The sequence below is a fragment of the Octopus bimaculoides genome, chromosome Z, assembly GCF_046866305.1.
Source record: "Octopus bimaculoides isolate indiv1 chromosome Z, ASM4686630v1, whole genome shotgun sequence".
NCBI classification, from domain to species: Eukaryota; Metazoa; Mollusca; class Cephalopoda; order Octopoda; family Octopodidae; genus Octopus; species Octopus bimaculoides.
This window is the reverse complement of record NC_142944.1, coordinates 10,926,021-10,949,469: the sequence shown is the minus strand read 5'-3', so window position 1 is coordinate 10,949,469 and position 23,449 is coordinate 10,926,021. Positions and strand designations below refer to the sequence as shown.

Below are 23,449 nucleotides of genomic sequence, written 5' to 3'. Positions count from 1 at the left end.
TGATGATATCATAATCCTTTCTGGAATTGGCAAACGACATGGAATTTTGGGAGTGGAGGGCTAAGTTTATTGAACCAACCCAACCCTGCCTCCAGTATGCAACTGGTGCTTATTTCATCAACTCTGAAAGAATGGAAGGCAAAGTTTACATCCAGGGTTCAAATTCTGCTGAGGTTAAGACAGACAATATGCTGCTTAGCATCTTGTCCAGCATGCTAACATTTTTTCTGGCTTTAATGTATCATTGTCTGCTTCTTTGTTTTAAAATCTGTAAGGATTTAAAATAGATACTCTTTTACTCTCTTTTACTCTTTTACTTGTTTCAGTCATTTGACTGTGGCCATGCTGGAACACCGCCTTTTAATCGAGCAAATCAACCCCAGGACTTATTCTTTGGAAGCCTAGTACTTATTCTATCGGTCTCTTTTTGCCGAACCGCTAAGTTACGAGGACGTAAACTCACCAGCATCGGTTGTCAAGCGTTGATGGTGGGGGACAGACACAAACACACACACACACATATATATATATATATATTATTTTGTTTAAAAGAGTTCCAACACTGTCTGTTTTTTATGTTTTATTTATATTCCTGCAAAACCTATGTGGGATATGGAATATACAATATATAATATAATATATAATATAAAATAAAAATGGATGGTACAATGAAATAAAGTATTGAATGCCTTATTGAATATATGGAATATGTCTTATTGAATAGATGAAATATTAAGTGTTCAATATAAAGGATTAAATATATAAAGGCGAATACGTATTTTCTATACCTTGTGGTATTTCATCATGGCCGGTATGACAGACTTAAACAGTCCGTTTAAGTCTGTCATGATGAAATACCACAAGGTATAGAAAATACGTATTCGCCTTTATATATTTAATCCTTTATATTGAACACTTAATATTTCATCTATTCAATAAGACATATTCCATATATTCAATAAGACATTCAATACTTTATTTCATTGTACCATCCATTTTTATTTTATATTATATATTGTATATTCCATATTCTATATCCCACATTCGCTTTGCAGGAATATAAAAAACAGACAGTGTTGGAACTCTTTTAAACAAAATATATTCCTCTATACACAATCATACAAAACCCCTTTTTTTGTATTTATTTTTACTTGCATATATATGTATATATATATATACATATACACATATATATACATATATATATACACATATATACGACGGGCTTCTTTCAGTTTCCATCTATCAAATCCACTCACAAGGCTTTGGTCGGCCTGAGGCTATAGTAGTAGACACTTGCCCAAGGTGCCATGCAGTGGGACTGAACCCGGAACCATGTGGTTGGTAAACAAGCTACTTACCACACAGCCACTCCTGCGCCTATGTTGTTTTTTTTTTCAATTCAGGACATTTTTATGCTTTTTTTAAAAATTCTTTTCTTTTCTCTTTTTTTTTCCAGGTTTTAACCAATAATCTCGGAAATGAATTAGGATTTTTAAAATCGGAAGAAAAGTTGGACAAATGTAGTTCCACAGAATTAAATTTCGAAGAATATTTGAAACTGCTAAAATCAGAAGTTTTTACTGATAGTCATTTAAGTTTTACACCAAAAGCAGAATCTATCAAAGAAATATGTTGGATACTTTGCAAGAATAAAGTCTGGGAATTTCCTGATCAGCCTAAACTGAAATCTTCCGATGCTTTCACACTCTGGAAGCTGTTCAATTTTCTAAGTGAAAGAGAGGAAAATGGGCAATACATGTTACCTTTGTCGGTGGACAGAGCTGAGATTGAACACCTATTTGATCGGTTTGGTCATGTTACTGGTCAACAACCAGACCAGAAATCTATGGAAGGTGCATTAAATAAAGAAACTGAAAGATTTCCTTTCCCTAAATTACTCAGCCTCTTTCAGAATCAATATCTTAATAGGCTGGTAGATAATGAAATATCAATAGGATTAAACGAAATTTATGATGAACTCATTAAGGATGTTATGAAAAAGGTATGTATGTTTTTATATTTTTTATGTTTTTTAATGTATGTTGTGCTCATGTCAAAATTGTAGGTTCAATTTCTGTATCAGGTGGCAAGTTGTCTCTTGAGCAAAGTACTTTGTGTCACATTAGTCCAGTTTACTCAACTAAAAGACTGGTTTCCTACCAAATGCTAGAACAGTCCTCCCTTTCTCCACCTGTCACATCCTCAATGCTGGGTCATAGTGGCATGGCATCTTGGGCAAGTGTCTTCTATTATAGCCATGGATTGGTCAAAACCTGTGAGTGGATTTGATGGTAATTGAAAGAAACTCTCATACACACAGGTGTGTGTGTGTGTTTGACAATCATTAGTGGTTTGTTTACATACCCATATTCTATCAGTCTTTTTTCACAATGATTAGACTAAGTACCAGACTTGAAAAAAGTTTTTAAAAAAAAAACCCTTTAAGGCAATGTCCCAGGATGGTTGCAGTCCAAAGAATGAATCAAAGGATAAAAGATTAACGGAATGGCAACCAATACAATACAAGTAAGTTTCAACTGGAACAACAACCAGGAAAGAATCACAAGATGGATTCTTCAAGCTGAGGCAACTGGCAGGAATATTAAGGGTAGATCAAGAAAAGGCCTGGTTGGAGGCCCAACCTTCTGAGTTCTTTTACAGGGCTTAGAAAAATTGAAGGACCGCTGCAATAAGTGTGTGAATCTGAGAGGGGAACATGTTAAATAAAATCATAATTAACTGATCCTCATGTATTTTCTTTTACCCAAAGCCAGGAACTTTTCACCAACCCCTCATGCACACACACACGCACGCACGCACGCACGCACGCGCGCGCGCGCGCATATGCACAGCAACCCCTCACCATTTTGCGGTTCACCTGATGCGGTTTATTATTTAAGCTCAAGTCGATTCCTCTGGTGTTTTGCATTTATAATAAAATATATATAAATCATAGAAATAATAAATAAAAACTGTACAATACTGTTTCTATTTTGCTGATTTTCACCTATCACGGTGGGGTTTTGGAACATAACACGCATGATAGTCAAGGGATTAATGTATGTGTATATTGTTGATATTTCTGTAGATCTTAATATGTTCTTTGTGCATTTTCAACTACTCCATGAAATTTTGGGAGTGGAAGGCTTGGTTCTTGCATCAGCCCAGCCATTCCTCCAATATGCAACTTGTACTTATTTTATCAACTCTGAAGGCGAAGATGACTTCTCTGCCTGTCTCTCTCCCTCTTTCTCTCCCTCCCTCTTTCTTTCTCTCCCTCTATCTTTCTTTCTCTCTCTCGCCTTCTTTCTCTTCCTCTCTCACTCCCCCCTCTCCCCCTCCCCGTCTCTCTACCTCTCTCTCTCCCCCTCCCCGTCTCTCTACCTCTCTCTCTCCCTCTTTCTCTCTCTCCGTCTCTCTCTCTCCCCGTCTCTGTCTCTCTGTCTCTCTTTCTCTCTCCGTCTCTCTCCGTCTCTGTCTCTCTCTTTCTCTCTCTCTCCGTCTCTCTCTCTCTCCGTCTCTCTCTCTGTCTCTCTCTCTCTCCGTCTCTCTCTCTCTCTCTCTGTCTCTCTCTCTCTCTCTCTCTCTCTCTCTCTCTCTCTGTCTCTTTCTGTCTCTCTCTGTCTCACTCTGTCTCTCTCTCTCTCTCTCTTCGTCTCTCTCTCTCTCTCTCTCCGTCTCTCTCTGTCTCTCTCTGTCTCTCTCTCTCTCTCTGTCTCTTTCTCTCTCTGTCTCTCTCTCTCTCTCTCTCTCTCTGTCTCACTCTGTCTCTCTCTGTCTCACTCTGTCTCTCTCTCTCTCTCTCTCTCTCTCCGTCTCTCTCTCTCTCTCTCACTCTCTCCGTCTCTGTCTCTCTGTCTCTCTGTCTCTCTCTCTGTCTCTCTCTCTTTCTATCTCTCTCTCCGTCTCTGTCTCTTTCTCTCTCTTTCTCTCTCTCTCCGTCTGTCTCTTTCTCTCTCTTTCTCTCTCTCTCCGTCTGTCTCTTTCTCTCTCTGTCTCTCTCTCTCTCTCCGTTTCTGTCTCTCCGTCTCTGTCTCTCTCTCTTTCCGTCTGTCTGTCTGTCTCTCTCTCTTTCCGTCTGTCTGTCTGTCTCTCTCTCTTTCCGTCTGTCTGTCTGTCTCTCTCTCTCCGTCTCTGTCTGTCTCTCTCTCTCTCCGTCTCTGTCTGTCTGTCTCTCTCTCTCTCTCCGTCTCTGTCTCTCTCTCTGTCTTTCTACACTCTTTCTCTCTATCTGTCTCTCTCTCTCCCTCTAGGTCTTTCTTTCTCTGTCTGTCTGTCTGTCTCTCTCTGTTTATCTCTGTCTCTCTCTGTTTATCTCTGTCTCTCTCTCTCTGTTTATCTCTGTCTCTCTCTCTCTGTTTATCTCTGTCTCTCTCTCTCTCTGTCTTTCTTTCTCTCGCTCTCTCTCTCTCTCTGTCTTTCTTTCTCTCTGTCTGTCTGTCTCTCTCTCTGTCTCTGTCTGTCTGTCTGTCTCTCTCTCTCTCTTTCTCTCTCTCTCTCTCTCTCTCTCTCTCTCTCTGTCTCTGTCTGTCTTTCTCTCTCTGTCTGTCTTTCTCTCTCTCTGTCTTTCTCTCTGTCTGTCTTTCTCACTGTCTTTCTTTCTCACTGTCTTTCTTTCTCACTGTCTTTCTTTGTCTCTGTCTTTCTTTGTCTCTGTCTTTCGTTGTCTCTGTCTTTCTTTCTTTGTCTCTCTCTGTCTTTCTTCTGTCTGTCTGTCTTTCTCTCTCTTCCTCTCTCTCTCTCTTCCTCTCTCTTCCTCTCTCTCTCTCCCTCTTTCAATAAATAAATAAATAGAAATATTGTAGCATCATAACATCTAAATACTGGAGAAACAGAATTGAATATCCTTTTTTTTTTATCATTTTTACCAAATATATTTTTATGTCACGTGAAATGCCATAACAGCATAAGAATGAGGTTCAAGAATTCTTTTATTTATTTTTGTTTCATTCCATTAAACCCCGCAACTTATATCACACAATTTCACTTTTTAGTTCTTTTTATTCTACTTTTCAATTCATTTTTATTGTATTTTTTTAATATTTGCTACTGTTACTTGCTGTTATTTTTGCTTCATCATCTTACACATGTTTAGTGTTTTCACAACCTAGTTTCCAATGATCTATCACCCCTGAGTCATATAATTTAAATCTGCTGCACCCTCAGTTTTTATTTGTTTGTGTGTAATTTTATATATATATATATATATATATTGTGTGTGAGTGAGTGAGTGTGTTTAGCTGTTCTTTAACCCTAGGTTCATCCATCCAATATGGAGTAGCAAACTCATAATCTAAGTCCTGGTTCAATCCAGTCTTTCATTTCTTATGAATCCATAACTACATTCTTTTTTTTTTTTTTTTTTTTACTTGTTCTTTGTACGCCTACTGCTTATTCTATCAGTCCCTTTTGCTGAACCACTAAGTTACGGGTACATAAACTCAGTTACCAAGTAGGAACATAGATATAATGGGCTTTCAGTTTCTTATTTCTTTATTGCCCACAGGGGGCTAAACACAGAGGGGACAAACAAGGACAGACAAAGGGATAAAGTTGATTACATCGACCGCCCCCCCCCCCCCAGTGCGTAACTGATACTTAATCTATCGACCCCGAAAGGATGAAAGGCAGTCAACCTTGGTGGAATTTGAACTCAGAATGTAATGGTAGACGAAATACCGCTAGGTATTTCACCCAGCGTGCTAACGTTTCTCCCAGCATGCCGCTGTATGGGCTTTCAGTTTCTGTCTACCTAATCTCCTCAAGACTTTGGCTAGTTTGAGGCTATAGCAGAAGACACTTGCCCAAGGTACCATACAATGGAACTGAACCCAGAACCATGTACCACACAGCCATGCCTTTTTTTTTTTTGTAAATGTTAAGATTTTAAAGAGTGATTTTAGTCTTTTGCTGAACCACTAAGTTACAGGGTTTTTGTCAAGCAGTGAAGTGACACACACACACACAATGGGCTTCTTTCAATTTCTTATTTCTTTATTGCCCACAAGGGGCTAAACATAAAGGGAACAAACAAGGACAGACAGACATTAAGTCGATTATATCGACCTCAGTGCATAACTGGTACTTAATTTATTGACCCCCAAAAGGATGAAAAGCAAAGTCAACCTCAGCGGAATTTGAACTCAGAATGTAATAGTAGACGAAATACTGCTAAGCATTTCGTCCGGCATGCTGTTTCTGTCAGCTCGCCACCTTAATTTCTGCCTACCAAATCCATTCACAAGGTTTTGGTCGGCCTGAGGCTATGATAGAAGTCAATTGCTCTAAGTGCCATGCAGTGGGACTGAACCCAAACCTATGTGGTTGGGAAGCAAGCTTCTTACCACACAGCCAATACACACAAACTTGTTACTTGTTCAAATATGCTTCAGTATTAGCTAGATTACATTCTGTAATTAAGTGGATTAGTAAAAGAGACTGATAGAACAAATAACAGACTTAAAAAACAATAAATAAACGGTTCAGTCCCACTGTGTGGCACCTTGGGCAAGTGTCTTCTACTATAGCTGACCAAAGCCTTGCGAGTGGATTTAGTAGATGGAAACTGAAAGAAGCCCGGTGTATGTGTATTTGTGTCTGTTTGTTCCCCCACCATCGCTTGACAACCGATACTGGTGTTTACATCCCCGTAACATAAGCAGTTCAGCAAAAGAGACTGATAGAATAAGTACTAGGCTTACAAAGAATGTCCTGCAGTCGATTTGCTCAGCTAAAGGCTATGCTCTAGCATAGCCGCAGTAAAATGACAAACAAGTAAAAAAAAAAAAAAAGCGTAGGTGTAGCTGTGTGGTAAGAAGCTTGCTTCCCAACTACATGGTACTGGGTTCAGTCCAATGCATAACACTTTAGGCAAGTGTCTTCTGCTATAGCCTCAGGCCGACCAAAGCCTTCTGAGTGGATTTGGTAGCTGGAAACTGAAAGAAGCTTGTTATATATATATATATATATATATATATATATGTATATATTGAAAAAAAAGTCGTCAGAATTTTGGAATAACTTCTTTCATTTATTTTATACATATATTAGCGCTTTCGTTCGTCTTTCGAACTTGTCAAATATAACTGAAAATATAGAGATCTAGCTTATTTATATAAAAACAGGTGTTTTGGGTGGTTTTGTTTATAACAACATTTTGTTTTTTTGTTTTTTTTGTTTTTTTGGGGTGAGGCTTTGGAGACAATGGAAGATGTATAAGCAGATAGATAGATAGATAGGCAGATAGAGAGATAGATAGATAGACTGATAGTCAGACAGAGATGGATGTGGTAAAAGAGAGAGAGAAGGGCCATTGTATTGAAATATATTTGTGTCTGTTTGTCCCCACCACCATTGCTTGACAACTGATGTTAGCGTGTTTATGTCCCCAAAACTTAGCGGTTCGGCAAAAGAGAACAATAGAATAAGTACTAGGCTTACAAAGAATGTCCTGGGGTCAGTTTGCTGGACTAAAGGTGGTGCTCCAGCATGGCCGCAGTCAAATGACTGAAACAAGTAAAAGAGTAAGAATATTGGTGTTGATGGCCCAGCATGGTAGTAAATGCAGTGACTGGAACAAGTAAAAAATAAGATATCATTTGAGGGCATATTTTGTCTGCTACTTCTAGTATGTGTGAGCAGCCATGATAAGGTTCCCATATTACTTTCTGGTAAGTTTGTTTGTTGTATTTTGTTTTCTTTTTTGTTTAACCTTAGGTCAACCCTGGTCAAACAGACTTATTACTGGGCTGTGATTATTGCAAAAGTGGGTGGACAAATTGCTATGCGTTTGTTACTTTTTTGATACAAACTTTCTTGTGACCATCCTGTGTTTTATCATCAAACTTCCTGTTTTAACCTCTTAACATGTTATCCCATGTATTTTCATTCAGAGATGTCTAGTAAATATATATTTGAACGAAAATATATGTTCACTGTACTCTGAGGATATCTGTCACTCATTTCTAACCTGAAATACTTCGTTCATGATGTTACTCCCGTTTTCTGTCATCAACGGTCAGTAACCATCATTTCTATCAGTAACTTCATAATAAATCAAAACTGATCCAAAATCATCATCATCATCATCATCATCATCATCATCATCGTCTTTTAACGTCTGCTTTCCATGCTAGCATGGGTTGGACGATTTGACTGAGGACTGGTGGACCAGGTGGCTACACCAGGCTCAAATCTGATCTGGCAGAGTTTCTACAGCTGGATGCCCTTCCTAACGCCAACCACTCCGAGAGTGTAGTGGGTGCTTTTATGTGCCACCGGCACGAAGGTCAGTCAGGAGGTACTGGCAACGGCCACACTCGAAATGGTGTATTTTATGTACCACCTGTGCAGGAGCCAGTTCGGTGGCACTGGCAACGAATTCGCTCGAATGTCTTTTCACGTGCCAGGAAGGCGATGTTGGTAGTGTGTACTTATTCTTCCTTATATAATTCTTTATTTTGAATCTGTATATATTTTTTGTGTAGAAACTAAAAAAAGAAAGAAAAAAAAATGTATGTTAATAGGTTAAAGTAATCTGAATTTTAAAACTTCCTGTCAAAGTTTCACATTAATTTATTTTCCAAAATCAGCTTCACCTTTTAGTATTTAAACTGATTTGATCTGGCCAAAATATTCTACCTGCTCCATTTTCAAGCCAGTCAGATCCAACCTCTCACACCTACCCTGCCATGTTATTCCAAAGACAAAGAATAAACTCATCGAAATCTCAGTTATGAGATAATGCATGATTTATTCAAAACAAATGTGAACAAATAAGCATTACATTTTGACTGGATTATCTGAAAGCTAAAGGGTTAATTCTGAGTTATTTTACCAAATTCTTCATTTTCAAATAATCTCACTATATCTTTATATCATTTGTTTTGGCCATAGGACTGTGGCCATGCTGGGGCACCACCTTGAAGGGTTTTAGTTGAACAAATCAATCCCAGTATATCTTTTATCTTTTACTTGTTTCAGTCATTGGACTGTGGCCATGCTGGGGCACCACCTTGAAGGGCTTTAGTTGAACAAATCAATCCCAGTATCTTTTATCTTTTACTTGTTTCAGTCATTGGACTGTGGCCATGCTGGGGCACCACCTTGAAGGGTTTTAGTTGAACAAATCAATCCCAGTATATCTTTTATCTTTTACTTGTTTCAGTCATTGCACTGTGGCCATGCTGGGGCACCACCTTGAAGGGTTTTAGTTGAACAAATCAATCCCAGTATATCTTTTATCTTTTACTTGTTTCACTCATTGCACTGTGGCCATGCTGGGGCACCACCTTGAAGGGTTTTAGTTGAACAAATCAATCCCAGTATATCTTTTATCTTTTACTTGTTTCAGTCATTGGACTGTGGCCATGCTGGGGCACCACCTTGAAGGGCTTTAGTTGAACAAATCAATCCCAGTATATCTTTTATCTTTTACTTGTTTCAGTCATTGGACTGTGGCCATGCTGGGGCACCACCTTGAAGGGTTTTAGTTGAACAAATCAATCCCAGTATATCTTTTATCTTTTACTTGTTTCAGTCATTGGACTGTGGCCATGCTGGGGCACCACCTTGAAGGGTTTTAGTTGAACAAATCAATCCCAGTATATCTTTTATCTTTTACTTGTTTCAGTCATTGCACTGTGGCCATGCTGGGGCACCACCTTGAAGGGTTTTAGTTGAACAAATCAATCCCAGTATATCTTTTATCTTTTACTTGTTTCAGTCATTGGACTGTGGCCATGCTGGGGCACCACCTTGAAGGGTTTTAGTTGAACAAATCAATCCCAGTATATCTTTTATCTTTTACTTGTTTCAGTCATTGCACTGTGGCCATGCTGGGGCACCACCTTGAAGGGTTTTAGTTGAACAAATCAATCCCAGTATATCTTTTATCTTTTACTTGTTTCACTCATTGGACTGAGGCCATGCTGGAGCACCACCTAGAAGGGTTTTAGTTGAACAAATCAATCCCAGTATATCTTTTATCTTTTACTTGTTTCAGTCTTTGGACTGTGGCCATGCTGGGGCACCACCTTGAAGGGTTTTAGTTGAACAAATCAATCCCAGTATATCTTTTATCTTTTACTTGTTTCAGTCATTGCACTGTGGCCATGCTGGGGCACCACCTTGAAGGGTTTTAGTTGAACAAATCAATCCCAGTATATCTTTTATCTTTTACTTCTTTCAGTCATTGGACTGTGGCCATGCTGGGGCACCACCTTGAAGGGTTTTAGTTGAACAAATCAATCCCAGTATATCTTTTATCTTTTACTTGTTTCAGTCATTGGACTGTGGCCATGCTGGGGCACCACCTTGAAGGGCTTTAGTTGAACAAATCAATCCCAGTATATCTTTTATCTTTTACTTGTTTCAGTCACTGGACTGTGGCCATGCTGGGGCACCACCTTGAAGGGTTTTAGTTGAACAAATCAATCCAAGTATATCTTTTATCTTTTACTTGTTTCAGTCATTGCACTGTGGCCATGCTGGGGCACCACCTTGAAGAGTTTTAGTTGAGCAAATCAATCCCAGTATATCTTTTATCTTTTACTTGTTTCAGTCACTGGACTGTGGCCATGCTGGGGCACCACCTTGAAGGGTTTTAGTTGAACAAGTCAATCCCAGTATATCTTTTATCTTTTACTTGTTTCAGTCATTGCACTGTGGCCATGCTGGGGCACCACCTTGAAGAGTTTTAGTTGAGCAAATCAATCCCAGTATATCTTTTATCTTTTACTTGTTTCAGTCATTGGACTGTGGCCATGCTGGGGCACCACCTTGAAGGGTTTTAGTTGAACAAATCAATCCCAGTATATCTTTTATCTTTTACTTATTTCAGTCATTTGACTGGCCATGCTGGGGCACAACCTCGAAGGGTTTTAGTTGAACAAATCAATCCCAGTATATCTTTTATTTTTTACTTGTTTCATTCATTGGACTGTGCCCCAGCATGGCCACCACCTTTAAGGGTTTTAGATGAACAAATCAATCCCAGTATATCCTGTTTCAGTCATTATATTGAAAGATTTTAGTCTAACAGATCAACCCCAGGATTTATTTAAGTCTTATACTTATTCTGTCACTCTGTTCCTAACTGCTAAGTTATGGGGATGTAAACAAACCAACATTGTTAAGTGGTGTTGGGTGGATGTACAAGCACATACACACACACACCTATATATATGACAGGCTTCCTCAGTTTCCATCTATCAGTATAACTCACTAGGCATTGGTTAGCTTGGGGCTATAGTAGAGAACTTGCCCTAGGTGCTGTGGAAACTATTTGCTTGTTACCACAAAAAGAGATAAATAACTCGGTATCAAAATATGAAGGAAAGATGGCTGACCAGAAATACAGACTTCAATGCAACAAAGAACATAGCAGTATGATAGTCTTGTGGAAACTTTGTTATCAGAAAGGAGATAAATACTTCGATATAGTCAGTAAATAACTGACTGGAAATACAGAATTCAATTGCAGCAACTGTGTTTGCCATTAAATGACATTTTCTACAAGGAACTTTTTGACATATTTACAATTAGTGAGTTCTTATTCTTTTTCGTTTTTTCTCTTCGACTAGTAGTATTTGTCTAGATGTCCAAACCTCGACTGACTTGTTGCCCCTTCCTTTGCATCTCTAACTTGTTAAATACATGCTATGACGCACGCTAGGCCACGACGCACACTAAGCCATGATGCACGCTAAGCCACGACGCACGTCGCAACACGTTGCAGCACACGCCACATAACAGGACTGGATCAAAAACCATGTTATTGTAAAGCATAGGGTTCATGTTTCTCAGTCTGAGAACCGTTGATTTGAGGTATAACCACCACCATCATCTTTTAGAGCCCATCTTCCATGCTGGTTTGACAGGATCCAATGGGTCAGACGTCTGCATTGTGCTCCAATCGTTTGTTTAGGCTAATTAGTTTCCACAGATGGACACCCTCCCTGACACCAACCAGTTTACAGAGTGTAGCGGCAGCACTAGTGAAGTCACCATGCTGGTTGCAAGACTAGGGTCTCCTTTGACTGAGTCGGGCTACCTTAAAGAAATAGTTTTTAGGCTAGCTGAGGGGTTACATTATGAGAGAATAGGTCTGAACAGAAAGGGTTTTTTTCTTTTTCTTGTAAAGAGATTAGAAGAGAGGGTGGGAGTATCCAGGGTGAAACTGGAAAGTGATAAAGATAAGGGTGATGAGATGTTAGGGTGGTCCTTCAAGCTTAAGAATGTGAATGGGGACAGAACAACGGGGAATGTGGTTGGGTAGAGGTTACAAGAACAAGAGATGATCAGAGATGAGAATGGTTGAGGATGTGAATATGATGAACAGAGAACAAGTATTGAGTGGGGTTGATATAATTGATTATAACTTGACTATCACGTGGTGCTCAAATTTGTTTTTGTAAATTAGAAATAAATAGCTAAGAGTTGGTAGCTTTGATAACATAACGCAGATGTCCTTTCAACATGTCGGTTAAATCTAACCTCTTTTGCTACCAGAGAGAAATCAAAGGTTAAAAATGAAGTCAATTTGTGGTGGGTTTTGAGCTTTTCTGTCAATGTAACTATACAGTTAAACATTTCTCTTTTTATAACCCATTCATCATCATTATAATGTTGACTTTATCTTGCTTGAATAGACTGGACAGAGTTCAAAACAGATTTTTCTACTGCTGGTTCCTCTTTCTGTTACCAACCCTTATGTTTCCATGCAAGGTAATATTTCCCCCATGGCCAAACATATTTTTATTTCTATGGAAACAAATGACAGTGACATAATTTTGCAACTATCATGTGGTATCAAGACAAGGAAACAAACAAACAAACATATATGCTCACTCCTATATACATACATTTACACCAAAACAGGCTGGGAAAATTGGTCTATTTTTCATGAGAACGCAGTTTGGATTATTCCTTCTATATTATTATAATTATTTGCATCATTATTATTACCATTCTTTTTATTAATATTTTTAATGTCACAGTTATGTAAGCTAGTAGGACCATTTCTCTTACTGCTATCATGATTTCTCTTGAGGTTTATATTACTATACAACTTATTGTCAGTATTATGTGCTTGGTGAAGCTTTCTATTATTAGATTTATGGAATATAATTTACTAAATTATGTAATGTTGCTCAAAACAACTTCTCTAAATCAAATAAATATGACAAAATTTTTAATACACATGGTGAAGTGTTTATCTAATGCAGAGAAAAAAAAAAATCAAGTTTAGAGTATACGTGTAGTCTAAATACAGGATTATACCACAATACACTCGTTTTATTGGACTTATAATTATTATGTTGATTATTATGGTCATGATTTAAACACTAAAGACAAAGGGAATTCCCATTAGATTCATTATTTATCTTATTTATACTCTTAGTTTTATATGTAGTACATTTATCTTACTTTATACTCCTAGTTCTATATGTAGTACATTTATCTTATTTTATACTCCTAGTTTTATATGTAGTACATTTATCTTATTTTATACTCCTAGTTTTATATGTAGTACATTTATCTTATTTATACTCCTAGTTTTATATGTAGTACATTTATCTTATTTATACTCCTAGTTTTATATGTAGTACATTTATCTTATTTATACTCCTAGTTTTATATGTAGTACATTTATCTTACTTTATACTCCTAGTTCTATATGGAGTACCATTATTCCTATTTTCTGAAGAGGAGTTGAAGTATTCCTTTTCTGTAGTGTTTATAAGATTGCCTTCAGGTTTCTTATATTCCCTATTGTTTACTCTTGTATGGTTCTGTGGTGTTATTATTACAATTATCCACTATGCTATTATTATTAAACTTGTGGAGGCGCGGTCATAGGATCGCTGTTTCGATTCCCAGACCAGGCATTGTGAGTGTTTATTGAGCGAAAACACCTAAAGCTCCACGAGGCTCCGGCAGGGGATGGTGGCGAACCCTGCTGTACTCTTTCACCACAACTTTCTCTCACTCTTACTTCCTGTTTCTGTTGTGCCTGTAATTCAAAGGGTCAGCCTTGTCTCACTCTGTGTCACGCTGAATATCCCCGAGAACTACATTAAGGGTACACGTGTCTGTGGAGTGCTCAGCCACTTGCACGTTAATTTCACGAGCAGGCTGTTCCGTTGATCGGATCGACTGGAACCCTCGACGTCGTAAGCGATGGTGTGCCAAAAACAACAATTATTAGACTTGTAGTTAAGTCTTTCAATACATCCAGCCTTTGCCAGTGCTATGTAATGAAATTCTATGTGAATTATCTTTTCAATAGCTGATGAACATGATATCCTATATGATATATTATTATTGCATTAAAAATTTAGTGTGGATGATTAGTTTTATTCACATACGTATCAAGTTTTTGTTGGGTTTATGGTATGGTTCATACAAGCTAGTATTTAAGTTAAGCATTACTTCTAGAATATTAGCTACAGAGTAATTACAGCACCATCTTAGCAGCTTTACAGGTCCTGAATGTATTAATACACTGGTCCCTGTTGTATTTACTGACAGAATGCCATAGCATTTGTAGATCAGAATTGGTCTCCTTGGCAACTCCCTCAAGACAGCCCTGGGTAATTATTTCCTAGTATCAAGTCTTAATTTTTTTTTAAATTTAAGTAATTTTTTTCCCTACTTCTCTCTTTTAACTTTTCTACAGTTATCTAATATGAAGTATCATCCCTATATAGACTCTCCCTCCCACCTTAACTCTGGAAACCAGAAATCCATCTGGAAAAGAATATTCTGGTTAGGTTCATGACCTGTGCCAAGTCACAGGAGCCCGTTATATCAAAATTATCTATTATTTATTGAAGAAAAGTAATTAGAGAATAGACATAATAACCTCTAATGTATCTGGCCATAAGGAAAGTTGAATTTTAGAATAGGCTTGTTACTTATTGAATTGATCCACTAAGTTACAGGGAGGTAAACACACCAACACCTGTTGTCAAGTGTTGGTGGTGGTGGTGGATAACCCCCCCCCCCCACACACACACATATGTGACAGTCTTCTTTCAGTTTTCGTCTATCAAATTCACACAAGACTTTGGTTGGCCTATGGCTATAATAGAAGACACTTGCTTATGGTACCATGTAGTGGGATTGAACCTGGAACCATGTTGCCATGGCTATTATTTATTTACTTATATTCCTTTTATTCTTTTGTTCTCTTCATTCACCCTATTTCTTGAATTTGTGGTTTATGATGTAATGTTTGTTTGTTTTATTTTTTATCGGTGTAACTAATGAAATGATTATATCATTGTCAATGTAAGGTATATATTCTAAGGCAGTATTTCTCAACCTTTTGACCCTTGCGTAACCCTTAAATTAATTACATGTCTCAAGGAACCCTTGCACAAAAAAAAATTATATTCCATATCTTTCTCATATTTTTTCATCATAGTTCACGTGGTTATATATATATATATATATATATATATATATATACATATATATACATATATATATATACTCTTTTACTTTTTTACTTGTTTCAGTCATTTGACTGTGGCCATGCTGGAACACCGCCTTTAGTCGAGCAAATCAACCCCAGGACTTATTCTCTCTCTCCCTCCTTCTTTCTTTCTCCCCCTCCCTCTTTCTCCCTCCCTCTTTCTTTCTCCCCCTCCCTCTTTCTCCCTCCCTCTCTTTCTCTCTCTCTTCCCTCTTTCTCCTTCCCCCTCTCTCTCTCCCTCTCTATCTATCACTCTCTCTCTCTGCCTCTCCATCACTAAAGGAACATCTGTGGCTCTGACTTGGGTTGAGATTGCATCCTTTGGCTGGTCTGGTTTGTGTGTTTTTCTTAGTGTTATTTTAGAACAAGTTTATATTCTAAATTAACCAGAAATTTTTACATCAAAATTAATCAATTCATTTTCTTTGTATCATATAAGCTTCTTTTTTTCTTTTGAAATTAAAAATACCTTTCCAATATCTAGAATGAATCATTTTGTAGTACAGATTTGTGTTGATGTGTGTATATAATATATATGAATTCAGTTAGTTTATGAGTACATCTGCACACATAAATAAAAAACATATACTTTGATGTAACTCAGCATACATTTCAGGATAAAAACCTTATTCTGTCAGGCAGCTGACTGCATCTGTGAGATTTCAAACTCATGTGTTCATCACATGACATTAATGATAATTTTTTCAGAGTGCTCCTGTGATATTTTACACCTGTTGTGTACATAAGGCTTCCACAAGACACTAACTTTACTTTGATGAAGGTTACAGGAAACATGAGGTCCTCTAAATAATCCAGAAGGGTTTTCATCAAATATGATGTGCATCCATGCATGTGTGTATGCATGCATTTGTATGTGTATGAACACATGACTATATGTAGTTGTGTGCATGTGTATACATGTATGTTTGGTGGATGCATGTGTGCATGTCTGTCTGTTTTTGTGGTTAAGAAGTTCACTTCTCAAACACATAGTTCTGGGTTCAGTTCCATTGCATTGCACTTTGGGCAATATCTTCTGCTGTAGCCTCAGCCTCAGTGGTTAGAGCATCAGACTCACATTCATGAGGTGGTGAGTTCGATTCCCGGACCGGGCTACGTGTTGTGTTCTTGAGCAAGACACTTTATTTCCCATTGCTCCAGTTCACTCATCTGTAGAAATGAGTTGCGACGTCACTGGTACCAAGCCGTATTGGCCTTTGCCTTACCCTTGGATAACATCGGTGGCATGGAGAGGGGGAGGCTGGTATGCATGGGTGACTGCTGGTCTTCCATGAATAATCTTGTTTGGACTTGAGTAGATTTGAGAAGATTTGTTATATAAATAACAAACTTCTTTCAATTTTTCTATATATATCTGTGCGTGTGAGTGCCCTGTTACTGCCTGATAACTGGGGCTGGTTTGTTTACATTGCTGTAATCTGAGTTCAGCAAAAGAGACCAATAGAATAAGTACCAAACTTAAAACAAATGATTATGGGGTAATGGGGGGGGGGGTCAATGTGTTCATCTGAACCCTTCAGTGCACTGCCCCAGCATGACCGCCATCCAATGATTGAAACAAATTAGATATACATCTTTACATTAGCTTTTTTTTTTAAATTTCTGATCTTTTTCATTTTAGTCATTAGGCTGCAGCCATGCTGGGGCACCACCTTCAAGAATTATTTACTTCAATGAATCAATTCCAGTTATTTTTTTTTAAGCATGGTACTCATTCTATCAGTTTTGTTTGTTGAGCTGCTAAGTTACAGGGGCATGAAGACACGAACACCAGTTGTCAAGTTGTGGTGGGTAATTATCTTTTCTATGTTTCAGTCATTGGACTGTGGCCATGCTGGGGCACTGCTTTTGAAGGGTTTTAGTTGAACAAATCAATCCCAGTATATCTTTTATCTTTTACTTGTTTCACTCATTGGACTGTGGCCATGCTGGGGCACCACCTTGAAGGGTTTTAGTTGAACAAATCAATCCCAGTATATCTTTTATCTTTTACTTGTTTCAGTCATTGCACTGTGGCCATGCTGGGGCACCACCTTGAAGGGTTTTAGTTGGATAAATCAATCCCAGTATATCTTTTATCTTTTACTTGTTTCAGTCATTGTACTGTGGCCATGCTGGGGCACCACCTTGAAGGGTTTTAGTTGAACAAATCAATCCCAGTATATCTTTTATCTTTTACTTGTTTCAGTCACTGGACTGTGGCCATGCTGGGGCACCACCTTGAAGGGTTTTAGTTGGATAAATCAATCCCAGTATATCTTTTATCTTTTACTTGTTTCACTCATTGCACTGTGGCCATGCTGGGGCACCACCTTGAAGGGTTTTAGTTGAACAAATCAATCCCAGTATATCTTTTATCTTTTACTCGTTTCACTCATTGGACTGTGGCCATGCTGGGGCACCACCTTGAAGGGTTTTAGTTGAACAAATCAATCCCAGTATATCTTTTATCTTCTACTTGTTTCAGTCATTGTACTGTGGCCATGCTGGGGCATCACCTTGAAGGGTTTTAGTTGAACAAACCAATCCCAGTATATCTTTTATCTTTTACTTGTTTCACTCATTGCACTGTGGCCATGCTAGGGCACCACCTTGAAGGGCTTTAGTTGAACAAATCAATCCCAGTATATCTTTTATCTTTTACTTGTTTCACTCAATGGACTGTGGCCATGCTGGGGCACCACCTTGAAGGGTTTTAGTTGAACAAATCAATCCCAGTATATCTTTTATCTTTTACTTGTTTCAGTCACTGGACTGTGGCCATGCTGGGGCACCACCTTGAAGGGTTTTAGTTGAACAAATCAATCCCAGTATATCTTTTATCTTTTACTTGTTTCACTCATTGCACTGTGGCCATGCTGGGGCACCACCTTGAAGGGTTTTAGTTGAACAAATCAATCCCAGTATATCTTTTATCTTTTACTTGTTTCAGTCACTGGACTGTGGCCATGCTGGGGCACCACCTTGAAGGGTTTTAGTTGAACAAATCAATCCCAGTATATCTTTTATCTTTTACTTGTTTCAGTCACTGGACTGTGGCCATGCTGGGGCACCACCTTGAAGGGTTTTAGTTGAACAAATCAATCCCAGTATATCTTTTATCTTTTACTTGTTTCAGTCATTGGACTGTGGCCATGCTGGGGCACCACCTGGAAGGGTTTTAGTTGAACAAATCAATCCCAGTATATCTTTTATCTTTTACTTGTTTCAGTCATTGGACTGTGGCCATGCTGGGGCACCACCTTGAAGGGTTTTAGTTGAACAAATCAATCCCAGTATATCTTTTATCTTTTACTTCTTTCAGTCATTGGGCTGTGGCCATGCTGGGGCACCACCTTGAAGGGTTTTAGTTGAACAAATCAATCCCAGTATATCTTCTATCTTTTACTTGTTTCAGTCATTGCAGTGTGGCCATGCTGGGGCACTGCCTTTGAAGGGTTTTAGTTGAACAAATCAATCCCAGTATATCTTCTATCTTTTACTTGTTTCAGTCATTGGACTGTGGCCATGCTGGGGCACGACCTTGAAGGGTTTTAGTTGAACAAATCAATCCCAGTATATCTTTTATCTTTTACTTGTTTCAGTCATTGCAGTGTGGCCATGCTGGGGCACTGCTTTTGAAGGGTTTTAGTTGAACAAATCAATCCCAGTATATCTTCTATCTTTTACTTGTTTCAGTCATTGGACTGTGGCCATGCTGGGGCACGACCTTGAAGGGTTTTAGTTGAACAAATCAATCCCAGTATATCTTTTATCTTTTACTTGTTTCAGTCATTGCACTGTGGCCATGCTGGGGCACCACCTTGAAGGGTTTTAGTTGAACAAGTCAATCCCAGTATATCTTTTATCTTTTACTTATTTCCCTCATTGGACTGTGGCCATGCTGGGGCACCACATTGAAGGGTTTTAGTTGAATGAATCAATCCCAGTATATCTTATCTTTTACTTGTTTCAGTCACTGGACTGTGGTCATGCTGGGGCACCACCTTGAAGGGTTTTAGTTGAACAAATCAATCCCAGTATATCTTTTATCTTTTACTTGTTTCAGTCACTGGACTGTGGTCATGCTGGGGCACCACCTTCAAGGGTTTTAGTTGAACAAATCAATCCCAGTATATCTTTTATCTTTTACTTGTTTCAGTCATTGGACTGTGGCCATGCTGGGGCACCACCTTGAAGGGTTTTAGTTGAACAAATCAATCCCAGTATATCTTTTATCTTTTACTTGTTTCCCTCATTGGACTGTGGCCATGCTGGGGCACCACCTTGAAGGGTTTTAGTTGAACAAATCAATCCCAGTATATCTTTTATCTTTTACTTGTTTCAGTCATAGCACTGTGGCCATGCTGGGGCACCACCTTGAAGGGTTTTAGTTGAACAAATCAATCCCAGTATATCTTTTATCTTTTACTTGTTTCAGTCATTGGACTGTGGCCATGCTGGGGCACTACCTTGAAGGGTTTTAGTTGAACAAATCAATCCCAGTATATCTTTTATCTTTTACTTGTTTCAATCATTGGACTGTGGCCATGCTGGGGCACCACCTTGAAGGGTTTTAGTTGAACAAATCAATCCCAGTATATCTTTTATCTTTTACTTGTTTCAGTCATTGGACTGTGGCCATGCTGGGGCACCACATTGAAGGGTTTTAGTTGAACAAATCAATCCCAGTATATCTTTTATCTTTTACTTGTTTCAGTCATTGGACTGTGGCCATGCTGGGGCACCACCTTGAAGGGTTTTAGTTGAACAAATCAATCCCAGTATATCTTTTATCTTTTACTTGTTTCAGTCATTGCAGTGTGGCCATGCTGGGGCACTGCTTTTGAAGGGTTTTAGTTGAACAAATCAATCCCAGTATATCTTCTATCTTTTACTTGTTTCAGTCATTGGACTGTGGCCATGCTGGGGCACGACCTTGAAGGGTTTTAGTTGAACAAATCAATCCCAGTATATCTTTTATCTTTTACTTGTTTCAGTCATTGCAGTGTGGCCATGCTGGGGCACTGCTTTTGAAGGGTTTTAGTTGAACAAATCAATCCCAGTATATCTTCTATCTTTTACTTGTTTCAGTCATTGGACTGTGGCCATGCTGGGGCACGACCTTGAAGGGTTTTAGTTGAACAAATCAATCCCAGTATATCTTTTATCTTTTACTTGTTTCAGTCATTGGACTGTGGCCATGCTGGGGCACCACCTTGAAGGGTTTTAGTTGAACAAATCAATCCCAGTATATCTTCTATCTTTTACTTGTTTCAGTCATTGCAGTGTGGCCATGCTGGGGCACTGCTTTTGAAGGGTTTTAGTTGAACAAATCAATCCCAGTATATCTTCTATCTTTTACTTGTTTCAGTCATTGGACTGTGGCCATGCTGGGGCACGACCTTGAAGGGTTTTAGTTGAACAAATCAATCCCAGTATATCTTTTATCTTTTACTTGTTTCAGTCATTGCACTGTGGCCATGCTGGGGCACCACCTTGAAGGGTTTTAGTTGAACAAGTCAATCCCAGTATATCTTTTATCTTTTACTTGTTTCATTCATTGGACTGTGGCCATGCTGGGGCACCACCTTGAAGGGTTTTAGTTGGATAAATCAATCCCAGTATATCTTTTATCTTTTACTTGTTTCATTCACTGGACTGTGGCCATGCTGGGGCACCACCTAGAAGGGTTTTAGTTGAACAAATCAATCCCAGTATATCTTTTATCTTTTACTTGTTTCATTCATTGGACTGTGGCCATGCTGGGGCACCACCTTGAAGGGTTTTAGTTGAACAAATCAATCCCAGTATATCTTTTATCTTTTACTTGTTTCATTCATTGGACTGTGGCCATGCTGGGGCACCACCTTGAAGGGTTTTAGTTGGATAAATCAATCCCAGTATATCTTTTATCTTTTACTTGTTTCATTCACTGGACTGTGGCCATGCTGGGGCACCACCTAGAAGGGTTTTAGTTGGATAAATCAATCCCAGTATATCTTTTATCTTTTACTTGTTTCATTCACTGGACTGTGGCCATGCTGGGGCACCACCTTGAAGGGTTTTAGTTGAACAAATCAATCCCAGTATATCTTTTATCTTTTACTTGTTTCAGTCATTGGACTGTGGCCATGCTGGGGCACCACATTGAAGGGTTTTAGTTGAACAAATCAATCCCAGTATATCTTTTATCTTTTACTTGTTTCATTCATTGGACTGTGGCCATGCTGGGGCACCACCTTGAAGGGTTTTAGTTGAACAAATCAATCCCAGTATATCTTTTATCTTTTACTTGTTTCAGTCATTGGACTGTGGCCATGCTGGGGCACCACATTGAAGGGTTTTAGTTGAATGAATCAATCCCAGTATATCTTTTATCTTTTACTTGTTTCACTCATTGCACTGTGGCCATGCTGGGGCACCACCTTGAAGGGTTTTAGTTGAACAAATCAATCCCACTATATCTTTTATCTTTTACTTGTTTCAGTCATTGGACTGTGGCCATGCTGGGGCACCACCTTGAAGGGTTTTAGTTGAACAAATCAATCCCAGTATATCTTTTATCTTTTACTTGTTTCACTCATTGGACTGTCGCCATGCTGGGGCACCACCTTGAAGGGTTTTAGTTGAACAAATCAATCCCAGTATATCTTTTATCTTTTACTTGTTTCATTCATTGGACTGTGGCCATGCTGGGGCACCACCTTGAAGGGTTTTAGTTGAACAAATCAATCCCAGTATATCTTTTATCTTTTACTTGTTTCAGTCATTGGACTGTGGCCCTGCTGGGGCACCACCTTGAAGGGTTTTAGTTGAATGAATCAATCCCAGTATATCTTTTACTTCTTTCAGTCATTGGACTGTGGCCATGCTGGGGCACCACCTTGAAGGGTTTTAGTTGAACAAATCAATCCCAGTATATCTTTTATCTTTTACTTGTTTCAGCCATTGGACTGTGGCCATGCTGGGGCACCACCTTGAAGAGTTTTAGTTAAACAAATCAATCCCAGTATATCTTTTATCTTTTACTTGTTTCAGTCATTGTACTGTGGCCATGCTGGGGCACCACCTTGAAGGGTTTTAGTTGAACAAATCAATCCCAGTATATCTTTTATCTTTTACTTGTTTCAGTCATTGTACTGTGGCCATGCTGGGGCACCACCTTGAAGGGTTTTAGTTGAACAAATCAATCCCAGTATATCTTTTATCTTTTACTTGTTTCAGTCATTGTACTGTGGCCATGCTGGGGCACCACCTGGAAGGGTTTTAGTTGAACAAATCAATCCCAGTATATCTTTTATCTTTTACTTGTTTCAGTCATTGCAGTGTGGCCATGCTGGGGCACTGCTTTTGAAGGGTTTTAGTTGAACAAATCAATCCCAGTATATCTTTTATCTTTTACTTGTTTCAGTCATTGGACTGTGGCCATGCTGGGGCACCACCTTGAAGGGTTTTAGTTGAACAAATCAATCCCAGTATATCTTTTATCTTTTACTTGTTTCAGTCATTGCAGTGTGGCCATGCTGGGGCACTGCTTTTGAAGGGTTTTAGTTGAACAAATCAATCCCAGTATATCTTCTATCTTTTACTTGTTTCAGTCATTGGACTGTGGCCATGCTGGGGCACGACCTTGAAGGGTTTTAGTTGAACAAATCAATCCCAGTATATCTTTTATCTTTTACTTGTTTCAGTCATTGCACTGTGGCCATGCTGGGGCACTGCTTTTGAAGGGTTTTAGTTGAACAAATCAATCCCAGTATATCTTTTATCTTTTACTTGTTTCAGCCATTGGACTGTGGCCATGCTGGGGCACCACCTTGAAGAGTTTTAGTTAAACAAATCAATCCCAGTATATCTTTTATCTTTTACTTGTTTCAGTCATTGTACTGTGGCCATGCTGGGGCACCACCTTGAAGGGTTTTAGTTGAACAAATCAATCCCAGTATATCTTTTATCTTTTAC

General features: G+C 38.7%; 1 protein-coding gene across 2 annotated transcripts in view; it reads left to right on the top strand.

Moving 5' to 3' along the window:
• Positions 1-23,449, top strand: part of LOC106880628 (switch-associated protein 70) — a 194,368-nt gene that overhangs the window by 84,020 nt on the left and 86,899 nt on the right. For both annotated transcript variants that reach the window (XM_052973732.2, XM_052973733.2), the window contains exon 2: positions 1,460-2,005. In XM_052973732.2, the coding sequence (XP_052829692.1) occupies positions 1,460-2,005 (546 nt within the window). The remainder of the gene's footprint in view (positions 1-1,459; positions 2,006-23,449) is intronic.